The following is a 12,567-nucleotide window of genomic DNA, read 5'->3' on the forward strand; positions in this document are numbered from 1 at the left end:
CACGTATTTTCAAAAAATATAAACAACGTTACTAGAACAACGTTACTAAATAGGCCCTTAAGTACAATACATTAGATTCCCCAATTATATTTAAACACACAGTTATATTGAATTTAATTTTCCTTGAAAAATGAACACTATTTTGCTTTATGATGCAAAAACGTGTTTGAATTTGATTGAAGAATGTAATATATGCTTAAGTTTTGCCCTAAGTATTACACTCAAAATCTAAAAAAGTTCCATGTTTTAAGGGTGAGTTTTGGATATTTATAAAAAGAAAAAGAATCAAAACAAGATAAAAGAACTTAAAAAGGTGTTGGGCTATATGGAACCTAGTTTGTGTTTGATCCAGATTATAACTCGACCTGATATAAAAGTGTTTTAGTTTTAAAGGAGAGATTTTCTAAGGCTTGGTCCATGCATGATGAAAATTTTTTGGCCTGTTTTTTGGCCATTGAGAATCCTTTGTGTGGGATATATATGCTGTTGTTTCAAATTAGGATTTGTTGTTTTGTTTTGAAAGAGAAAAACTATATTATTACATCTTGTATGTTTTTTCCTTGAAAATAGTGAAATTACTGCAACTTTGTGACATAGGCAAATTGCCAAATCACATAATTTCTTATATCATGTGATTGCATTGAGTGTGTTGGTATGTCATTTTCACCATGTAAGGATCAGGGATGTTCAACAACGGAAATAATGCAAAGCTTGGCATGATGGCATAAACCAATACCAGATTTCTACATGGACCAATAATAAAGAGAACACTAAGGTTATCAAAAAACGATAATAAAAGATAGTTGCATGACATCGTGGGAGATGTTCATCTACCTCTCAAAGCTCACTAATTATACATAGGATTACATGCTATCAATCCCAATAGTTTCATTATACTATGATAGAGTTGATCACGATATTTTTAATCGCCAAATGTCTCACCGTTCAACATTCACCAATCAAGGGCCCGGTCTCCTCCATTCAATTTGATTCAACATTATCCCACGGATGCTTCTCCATCTTTCTCAGTCCATCTAACTCAATTGCAACTTCCTTCATAGTAGGCCTCTCATCTCCTTTTACCTCTAAGCACTTCGCTGCAAGCTTCGCAAATTCCTTGACTTGCTCCATGTTACTCTGTTCCACTATACCATTTTCAAGAATTTCAAATAATTGATTCTCTTTCAATGAGTAAAGAAAGTACATAGCTAGACTTCTTTGTTCTTCAGGCCTAGCAAATGAAAGTGCCTTCTGTCCTGTTAGTAGCTCCACAAGGACCACTCCAAAGCTATAAACATCACTTTTTTCCGTCAATTGATTTGTTTGCATGTATTCAGGATCCAAATATCCAAGAGTTCCTTGTACTATAGTAACTAATTGCTTTTGATCTTGGGGAACCAACCTTGAAGTTCCAAAGTCAGAGACTTTTGCAATAAAATCTTCATCGAGCAGTATGTTTGTAGTCTTGACATCTCTATGAATTATAGGTATAGAAGCTGCGGAGTGCAAATACGATAGTGCGTCTGCTATTTCTACAGCTATCCTCAAACGAGTTTTCCATGATAATGATATGGTGTATGCGATGCTTTCTTTATGTATGTGATTGAAGAGGGCACCATTAGAGACATATTCATAGACTAATAAAGGAACTCGTGTCTCTAAACAACAACCTAATAATTTGACTACATTCCTATGGTTGATTTGGGAGAGAACAACCACTTCGTTAATGAACTGCTCTATTTGGTTTTCATCTACGGTTTTGGGCTTCTTAATTGCAACAATCCTATTATCTGGAAAAAATCCTTTATAAACTGTGCCATAACCTCCTCTGCCAATGATCTTGCTCTTATCATAGTAGCTAGTAGCCTTTTTTAGCTCTTTAGCAGTGAAGACTTTGAATGTTTTACTAGATCCTTCTTCAATAGATAGTTGTTGTTGCAAAATCAATCCTCCATTTTGTCGAAAATATTTTTCTTTAATGGCATGTTTGGATGTTAAAAAAAGGAAGGGGAGTAGAGTAGAGGGAGGGAGAGTAATTTAATTACCTTGTTTGGAAGTTTTTTAAGGAAGGAGGGGGAGGGATTTGGAGGGGTTTGGAGGGGTTTCAACTACCTCTAACCCCTCATTTTTAATTCCCCCAAATTGGAGAGATTTGGAGGAAGAGTAGAGTAGATAAATTGTTCACAAAATGAATTCCCCAATTTATCCTTTCTAAATTAACAAAATTACAAACTCTCTCACACAACTTCTTCAAGCATCAAAATGCATCAAACATGATCATCCAAAATATAATCCTAATATTTTCCTACCAATTTTCTCAACAACCAAACAGATTATAAACCTCAAATTACACTCATTCTTCACGCATTAACAGTCAAAAAATTCATCACAATAAAATAACGTAACAAAATTCAAGCCAATCATAACAACACAACATTATTAACCTGAAAGACTATTTTTTGAGAATACTCTGAATTTTTCAAAACAAAACAGAGCTTAGTGGAGATTGAGAAAACATACGTACTGGAGAAAAGAGTTTGGATTGTATGGACTTTTCGAGTTCGAATTTTTTATTGTGCTCAGCCAATCGAGATCGTATAGGACCATACAACGAAGAAAACAAAAAAATAATCGTATCAGACCTGGTTCTATGAATGGGTCCGTGCATGTTTTCATTTTCCTTTTTGATGTCTTTTGTTGGCATGGTGGCTGAGGAGTATTTTATATAAAAATATTAAAAATAATGATAATAAATCAAAGAAACACTCAAAATTCAATATTTTGTTGATTTTTTCAGCAAACAAACAAACCAAACATTTTTTTCTTATTTTAATTATTATCAATTAAGGAGGGTTTTTTTTAGTATAATAAAAAAGTAGAAAAAATATTTAATTATAAACCAATATTGATTATTTAATTCACATTAGAAAAAAAAAATATCGAAAAAAGTATTGCATACTATAGTCATAATTATTTAATCTAACAAATTAATCATAGACCAATGTTGCAAGTCCATTTTCAAATAGGGGTAAATTTGTCTATTTAAATCATTTCCTCTCTTCTCCCTCCTAATTTTTAAAACATCCAAACAAGAGGAAGGGCTAATTACTCCCTTCCCCCTTACTAATTTTAAAAACATCCAAATAAGGTGGAGGATAACCATTCCCCTCTACTCTCCTCCCCACTACTCTCCTCCCCTCTACTCCCCTCTACTCTCCTCCCTCTCTAAACTTCCAAACAGGCCATAAGCTTGTCTAGCCTTCTTTTCTTGATTACAAAGTACAACCAAGAGCAAACCACAACTATAGCAATTAAGCTTATTCCAGCAACTGCATATATAAAATTAAGAAGTTGATCCATTATTCATTTTGTTGCAAATCAAAAGTACTAATTCTATTTATAGAATAAGGTAAATATTTAAATTTCTATTATTCTTAAATTTGATGGAGAAAAATTAAAAATAAAATTAATTTTTGGAACTTTAGATATAATTCAACCAAAGTTTTTTTTTAAATCTACTAGGAGTCTAGGATACTAATAGCATGCTAGTTGGTTGAGGTGGCTTATCACGGGAAGACACACACATATATATTACAATTTTTGGATAGGATTTTTAGGGATAACTTTACCATTGGTGTTATGAAATTTTAATTATTTATTATGAAATGAGTAAATTAGAATTTTCATGCCACCAACATTTAACCAAAAATTGTCTAGCATTTTTTTTTTTTGAAAGAAAATTGTCTAGCATTATATTGATATTTATTTAAATTATTAATAATGTGACAAAATCTAATAAACTCATTTTATAATGGATAGATACAATACTTAATGATTTTAGAGGACACTACTTCCAAAAAAAAAAAAAAAAATTGTTGGCATCTGTTACTTATTTATTTTGTTAAATATTGCCTTAAATTCCTAATTAGTTTTGGTTTGAATTTCCTTGAAGCAGAAGAAAAGGTTTGATGCTATGTAAATAGCCATTGTTGTAAAGTGTTTGGTTGGTTTTGTCCATGGTTCCTCCCACATGGGGAGAGGAGAAACGCTCCTAGAAGAACATAAGTGAGTTTCTTTGAAGAGTAGTTAGTAGATTATTTGGAGTTGAAAGATTACTTGTAGTCATGGTTTTCAGACCCGAACCGTTTAATGAACCAGAAAATGGAGAGGTTCAAGGTTTTTAAGATCGGACTGAGGTTCAACCAAGGTCGAACCATGATGATGTCATAATTAATTTAATAATAATAAAATACAAATAAAGGTATTAAAATGGAAAACATTAACAATTTTTTTACTAAAAATGTGTCTAAAAAATTAAACAACTTTCAAATGAATTTTCACCATTTTTATAAGGTTAATAGAAAATAATAAAGCATAAACAAGTTTAAAAAAATTGTGTTCAATAATCTTTCAAATAAAAAAATTATCTAAAATAAAGTCATTTTCAACATAAATATAAATTGTATATTCACATGTAAAAAGCATAAATCTTCGATCTCTAATAAAATTATCAAATAATAATAGATTGAGAGGGGGTAATATAATAAATTGGAAAAATATAATCTAAACTGTAAATAAATAAAATATTAAAGCCAAGAATGACACATCAAAGGAGCATAGCCTATTGGTTATTGTATTAGTATTTGACCTACTAATCCCCAGTTCTAACAACCTTGCTAGATTTATACTCGGTCTAACAACCTTGCTTGTGGTACGTGTTGAGAATTTGTTTATTTTGTAAGTGTGAGAGAGCTATTGGGTATATTAGAGTTTTGGGTTTGTGCGTTTTGTGAGTGTTGTTTGTATGAGTTATGTGAGTGTTGATTAATGTTATTGTAATACATATTATTGATAGTAAATATTTTGGTTGGTATTGGTTGTGGATATAGGCATGATAGTAGATTATTTAAGTTGGCGGAATCACATTAAATATTGCTGTCTTTTGTGAATATTTTACTTTCTTGTTCATATAAATAACGTGCTTCCGCTAGCCCCAAATCATAATAATTGATGTTATAGCTTCTACTTTTGCACAAAACATTTCAAAATGAACAATTCAAATAGTAAATTTAATGGTTTTCAGCGTTTGAAATGTTCTAAGTTCTAATATTTACATCAAGAATTGTGCAAATGTGGTAGTGTAGTTTGGAATTGTCCAATACTCTAAGTTGATCACTAGTGAAATTAGATGTGTTCCTAGGTTTATTTTAAATTTAATGCCAAATGGAATTAAAGTTGATTTATATCCTTTAAAATTTTGAAGGATGAAATTGCAACTTTTTAAATTTAGACAAAAATCCAATTTGAACCAATTTTAGGGACAAAATAGTTTTCTTTTTAGTCTATATATAAAATTTTGGACAATATTTAAAAAAAAAAAAAAATTATGAACTAAAAACCTTTATTTCAAGGAAAGAAAATTACAACACAGCGGGCAACTCAGACAATAGAAGTAAATTTCCATAAATATACTTACCAAAGGCAATCTTAAGCACGAGTAGGGGATCCGCAATACAACCTTCACCATTTTTTCTTCCATTCCCATGGTACAACTTTGGACAACCACATTTATAACCCCCTTTTGTGTTGACACAATGTTTTGCTTTTGTGCAATCATTGAGAGTTGGATTCTCACACTCGTCAATGTCTGCGAATCAAGTCAAAAATAAGAACCCCATAGTACTATAATCATGAGAGCAGACACATACATCCAAACCAAACTTATGGAGTAAAACAAACCTTGGCAACCATGGGAAAGGTATGGGTTCCCTCTGTAACCCGACTTGCAGTTGCATCGGTATCCTGAGAAGGTAGGGGAGTCTGTGCATTCGCTATTTCCCTTACATACGATTTTCTTTTTTTTTTTAGCTGCTTCTTGGCATGTCTCATTCCCAACTGCCCATTTAAGCACCATAGGGAGCTTGTCAATTGATAGGTTACGGAGGTGATGATGGGAGAAACAGAACTTTCCTTGTTCCACGACAAAAGCATAGCCGCAGGGATTGAAGTTTGATACATTTGTATGATTGTTAAAACTTTTTAGTTCTACTGATATAGAATCTGATCCATCAGGAATTGCTACCTCGCAACACCCAACACCAGAGCATGACCCATCGACCACATTGCGAAGGCTATTACATACAGACGTGCACCCGATCGTGTACGGTTTTCCTTTCTGGAACCCATGAAGGTATGCAGAAGTGTCACATCCAACAACGGTGAACTTATTTTTTAACCTGGAAATGGTGTACATGGCTGTAGAGAGGGAGGCATTAATCTGTTCCTGTACTTCACCTGTCTTTTTGTAACAGTCTCGGGCTACAAATTGCATGATATGCAAGTCGTGAGCCTCAATGGATATGTTTGTCACAGTGAGAGTATCTGTTTTTGCTACTTTATTGCTGCAATTGATGAGAAATGTGTCATCCAGGGAACAACCTTTGGTCAAGCCAAATGGATATGGAATTTCTACATCTCCACACTTGTTGGGGCAGCCATCAGCTGGCTTGACTAGAGATGCTGCTGCCACCAGTACTGGTGATATTATCAGCCTTATCAGTGATATCCGGACGAGCATCCCATGTAAGTCCATCTCCTCCAACTTTGTTTCTCAGCAAAATAGTCTTTTATTTTCTATTTTGTGTTTGGATGTGCTGAAACTTTCTAGCAGTCCTGCACCTTTGGAAAATATTATATCCTGTAGCGGGAGTAGGAAAACAAAATATAGAAGGGACCAAGGGACACAACCAAACTATCGAAGATGCTATGACTATCCTTGTTTAAGTTGAATTTTGAATCACTTTAATTTGCTGTCCAAACTCACAGGTACAATGAACGTATAGCGGCCTGTAGCATGGCTAGACGTGCAATTGCGTCTTAATTTGTATTCAAGTGTCTACTCAATGTTATATTATTTGCCCAAATAACACACCAAGCAATTTTTATGTGCAAAAAAGGATAAAAATGTACACGTGTGAACCTAGTGCTAGGGGCTTTGAGCAGTTTACATTGAAGTAGTTTACAGTGCATAGTAGCATTCATCTGTTGTGATGCTAACACGTTTATCACATGACAACGTCTCAACAGTTTCAGTTTGAATCCAATCGTTTAATAAGTACAAAGAAAGTCTCAAAAGAAAAAGTAAAGTGGTCTACTGTTCCAAGGTAAAGAGGCTTTAATAGATAGCGGCTAGCTGATTACTATTAACAATTGGCCACCAAACTATTGTGAAATTTTTTGTTCCTTTTGATATTTTATTTGTGATGGAAGCCTTATTTTGTTGTTTAGTGGTTGCTATCTGATTAAGTGGGGGCAAAAGTAAAAGTGGCAAAGGACTCAAACAACAAGAAAGAATTCAATGGCTCATTGTGTCTCTGCATTTGTTGCAATCAAAGTCAGTGAGTGTGCAACACATTATCTAGAGTTGATCGATTCAAATCTCAAAAAAAAAAAAAAAAAAAAAAAAAAAATTGATTGATTCAGAATATTACTATTCACTCTCCTCCCATATTTGCAGCTTGTTTGAGTTAGCAGCCTTGGCTTTTTACAATTCACATTGAGGTCAGTTTGTCTTGGATGGTGACAACTCCTTCAATTCTAGGTTCCGCCACGGACTCTCCTGAGAACTTTTTTGCTCCTATTAGATATCCATCTATTTAGGGCGATTCTAGACATTTTGGGCTAAGGCAAGAATTAAAATGAGACATTTTTTATACTTATGTATTAATTAAATTAGTCGGAAACTCGTGCAACGCACGGGAACTTATCTATTTATAATAGACTAAAATAATTTTATAAAATTTTAAATTAATTATGAAACTATACTATTGCGTGAATTGCTCCTATCTTTTTGAGTTACAATTTGATAAATAAGCCAAATTTAGATATTGAAAAAAAAATAACTAAAAAGTTCTGATGTTAAAACGTTCAAAAGGGGAAAAAAAATCAGAAAATTTACTGGCACTGCCTAAAAATTATTGAAACAAAACAAAATATATATGACTACCAAATAGAGAAATATAAGAGAAAGATAGGTTACCTTCAAGAGAATAATCCATAGTTATAAAAGTTGAAATTTGCTAAATTGTTTCAAATATTGCAAAAAATTGAACCCAAAAATTTAGATGGTCAAACTTTCAAAAGACAATAAAATTAAAAATCAAAACATTCAGAACCTACAAATTATAAAAACAAAACAAAACAAAAAAAGTCATTATTGCGAGACAATTTCAGTAAGGATGGAAAGCTTTTCTAAGTTTTTTTTATCCAATTCTTCCTAATTGATGAAAAATTTGGTTCAAACATTGTCGAACACTTTGAAGGTGCAAATAATATAGGCTTCCAACATAATCTTTAATTAATAAACAAAGAAGCATGACACCATAATAGAAAACATAAGATAACATATAATGCATATACCTTATTCCACAGCTGTGAGAAAATATCCACACAAAAGGAATTGAAAACTTGTACATACGTCTCCATAAGGTAAAACTTAAGGTTATATAATCTAAAATAATATAGAATATAGCATCTTTGAACCACACAAAAAGTTAGCAAACTTACTACAATACTTGTAGTTATACTATATATTGTAAAGTACTACACACAAAACAAAAGCATAAAAAACTGATTCACAAAAAAGAGAAAAATCAATAGCAAGCGTACCAAAGAAATTAAAGCTTAGGGTTTTCTCTCTTAGCAGAGACGGACAGAGGAGATTGCTTTAGGGTTTTCAAAGATTTTGTCTCTTATATATATATATATATAAGAGACTCCTGTTAGGACTCTCTCACTATTTAGTTTTAAAAATTAAAAATTTTTTTAAATTAAAATGATGATGTGGAAAATTGTTGGAGTTTCAAAGGTTTCGATTTTATATATATATAGATTAATATTTATTTAATATTTTTATATTATAATATATTTCATTTAAAATCTATTTTTCTTTCTACTAATAAATCTCTTAATTTTGTGTCAATAATTTTCTAATTACTTGGATCATAAATATTTGACGGAATATAATTCAACATGTCATTATTTTTTTCATTTTCTTCTAGTTGAACATCATTACAGTGAACTTGTTCATTTGTGACATTTTCATCATTATTTTCATTTTCTTCTAAATTCTTTTGAAGTTCATTATCAAGATTTGTTGTATTGCAAAATTGAACATCATTGTTATCTTGCAATTGCATCATTTCATTATCTTCAAACTCTTTTTGGTGAATTTCTTGTTCATTTGTGATATTTTCATCTAAATTTTGTGTTATATTTTGTTTATTACTAATAACAAATTTATCCATTAATCATTTTTGAGACTCAATTAATATTTTCTTTTCTTTTTTTAAGTTTTTTATATCTAGATGCATATTTCTATTAGACATTTCTAATCAAACAATATATTTATAAAGACTAAAATAAAAAATAACTTTTAAATGTAGAGCAAATGAGAAATAGAACCTGATTTATATAAAAAGTATTGTTGTAGTTTCACCGAATAATAACAAGTTTTTAGCAATCTCAACCTGCATAAATAAAAATTTATTCATTATATTACCAATAACTAAAATATATATATATATATATATATTTATATAAACACAAGATTTAAAATTAAAAAAAAAAAAAAAATTAAACACAACACTGTACAAGCCTATCGCCCCAGCCCAGCCAAGGTGGCACCCACAAAAAACATAAAACAAATCCCACCCACAAAAAACGTAAAACAAATCCTATTGCACGTATAACCAAAAAAAAAAAAAAAAAAAAAAAAAAAAAAAAAAAAAAAAAAAAAAAAAAGCTTGAAGGCCCAGACGTGGTGAAACGTCCAGCCCACTGCCCAGAACAAATCCCACCCACAAAGACTAAAATAAAGACTAGGCAAAAATATTATTTTAGTCCCTATATTTTTGGGTTACGATTAATTTGGTCCCTACATTTTAGTAGCAGTCAATTTGGTCCCTGATATTTTTAATTTGCAGTTCATTTAGTCCCTACAGTTAACTCACTAACAAAAAATGCTTACGTGACAAATAGTCTGCCTTATTGTGCACATGTGATTAACATAATAATATAAAATCAATTAATTAACTATTATAAAAGCCACATCAACATTTTAATAATGAAAGAAATCCATGTCAGACAAAAAAATTTTGAAACGATTAATTAAAAGAAAATAAATTTTTGAAAGAATCTTCACTTTCTTTTATTTTCTTTAGAATTCTCGCACTTTCTTATTTTCCAAACACAATATACCCAACAACACCCAACACCCAGCAACACCCACAATATGAAATCAAATCCCAATACCGAGTGTTTATCCAAAAAAAATCCCAATACCGACATCAGCACTAAAAAAGTACTCTAGAATGAATTTGGACATATACACTACACACTGGGTTTTTTTTTACAGATTTCACATCCATAGACACAATACCAGGCAAGGAACAGATCACCCTTGTCTTAATGTTGCACAAGACAATGCAATTTTCAAGTATCTATAAGAAGACAATATCGCCATCCTTGGGGTGGAAGGCTATGAATTTCACAGGCCATAGGAGCTCCGCCCCTTTCATTTTGAAAATAGGATATTATGGAAGTATGTCCCTGAAGTAAACTTTGTGTTTTAGTGACCATGTACCTGCATTAGCGTAATCCCCAAGTTCCCAAACAGAAAATTCATATCATCGCTGACGCAATAAGGACAATAACGAGCTGGAAGTCTGCAATAGCAAGGGCACTGGAATATAGAATTTTGGAATATCCGAATACGCCCTTGGAACACTCCTAAGGGGATGAACCAACCACTAGGAAAGATGGGCAGATCAATATAGCAAAGGTGGCATCCTTGTGGTTGGGTGTTGCTAGGTATATTGTGTTTGGAAAATAAGAAAGTGAAAGAATTCTAAAGAAAATAAAAGAAAGTGAAGATTCTTTTAAAATTTCATTTTCTATATTTTTTTTCTTTTAATTAATCTTTTCAGAATTTTTTTATCTGACATGAATTTCTTTTATTATTAAAATGTTGATGTGGCTTTTATAATATTTAATTAATTGATTTAATATTATTATGTTAACCACATGTGCGCCAATAAGGCAGACCGTTTGCCACATAAGCATTTTTCGTTAGTAAGTTAACAGTAGGGACTAAATTGACTATAAATTGAAAATAATAGGGACCAAATTGATTGCTACTAAAATGTAGGGACGAAATTGACCGTAACCTCAAAATATAGGGACTAAAATGATGTTTTCGCCTAAAGACTAAAATAACTTATAAAGACTAAAATAAAGACTAAAATAAAAAATAACTTTTAAATGTAGAGCAAATGAGAAATAGAACCTGATTTGTATAGAAAGTATTGTTGTAGTTTCACCGAATAATAACAAGTTTTTAGCAATCTCAACCTGCATAAATAAAAATTTATTCATTATATTACCAATAACTAAAATATATATATATATATATATATTTATATAAACACAAGATTTAAAATTAAAAAAAAAAAAAAAATTAAACACAACACTGTACAAGCCTATCGCCCCAGCCCAGCCAAGGTGGCACCCACAAAAAACATAAAACAAATCCCACCCACAAAAAACGTAAAACAAATCCTATTGCACGTATAACAAAAAAAAAAAAAAAAAAAAAAGAAGAAGAAGAAGCAAGCTTGAAGGCCCAGACGTGGTGAAACGTCCAGCCCACTGCCCAGAACAAATCCCACCCACAAAAAAACGTAAAACAAATCCTATTGCACCTATAACCAAAAAAGAAGAAGAAGGAGAAGCAAGCTTGAAGGCCCAGATGTGGTGAAACGTCCAGCCCACTGCCCAGACAAAACTTAAGTCTTTAACAAATCTAAAGAAGAGTCTACAGTAAGGCAGAAAGGCAGAAAATCAGAAATCCAAGTACCTCAAAAGTCAAAACTCAAAACCAATTCAGCCATTCTTCAGTTCTGCAGAATCAAAACCCAAACGCAGCAGCGGAAAAAAAAAAAAAAAAAAAAAAAAAAGATGAGATCGGAGGAAACTTGGTCTAGGGCCGGCCCTGACAGTGGGAGTGGAGAGAAAGAATGAGAGAGGCGGAGAGCAGGAGTTGAGAAAAAAAAGTAGAGCAAGAATGAGAAAAAGAAATGTAGATATTTTAGAGATTTGAGATTTTTTGTTTGTTTTGATTATTGAATGTACCGAATTTGTAATTTATTTTATTGAATTTTAGTTTATTTAGAGGACAATAATGTTATTTTTGAGATAATTAATTTTATTTAAACTAAAATTTCTTTTGTGCTATCAATATTTAATTGGATATAACAGAAATTTTATTTTTTTGTCAAAAAGATGTACCGGATTTATTTATTTATTTTTGTCTACATAGATGGTCTATTGTGTTCTTATCAATAACATTAATATTATATCGTTTTCAATAAAAAAGAAAAACATGAAGTATTTACTTTTTGTGTCAAGTCCTTGTCTATAGGACTGAGCAAGCCACACCAATAACATTCTATCGTTTCAATAAAAAAGAAAAAGAAAAAAAGAAAAGAAAAAGAAGAACATGAAGTATCT

The 12,567-nt window shown here is 31.5% G+C and overlaps 1 protein-coding gene across 1 annotated transcript; it reads right to left on the reverse strand.

Annotated features, from left to right (window-relative positions):
• Nucleotides 1–700: 700 nt before the first annotated feature.
• Nucleotides 701–12,174, reverse strand: LOC126701264 (putative wall-associated receptor kinase-like 16). The gene is made up of 6 exons (XM_050399383.1): nucleotides 11,915–12,174; nucleotides 11,345–11,409; nucleotides 5,740–6,678; nucleotides 5,477–5,647; nucleotides 3,246–3,329; nucleotides 701–1,976 (listed from the first exon to the last, which is right to left on the reverse strand). Exons 3-6 carry the CDS (start codon nucleotides 6,590–6,592, stop codon nucleotides 982–984), a joined length of 2,103 nt encoding a protein of 700 aa, XP_050255340.1. The 5' UTR covers nucleotides 6,593–6,678; nucleotides 11,345–11,409; nucleotides 11,915–12,174; the 3' UTR covers nucleotides 701–981.
• Nucleotides 12,175–12,567: the final 393 nt, after the last annotated feature.

Source organism: Quercus robur, chromosome 9 (assembly GCF_932294415.1).
Source record: "Quercus robur chromosome 9, dhQueRobu3.1, whole genome shotgun sequence".
NCBI lineage: Eukaryota > Viridiplantae > Streptophyta > Magnoliopsida > Fagales > Fagaceae > Quercus > Quercus robur.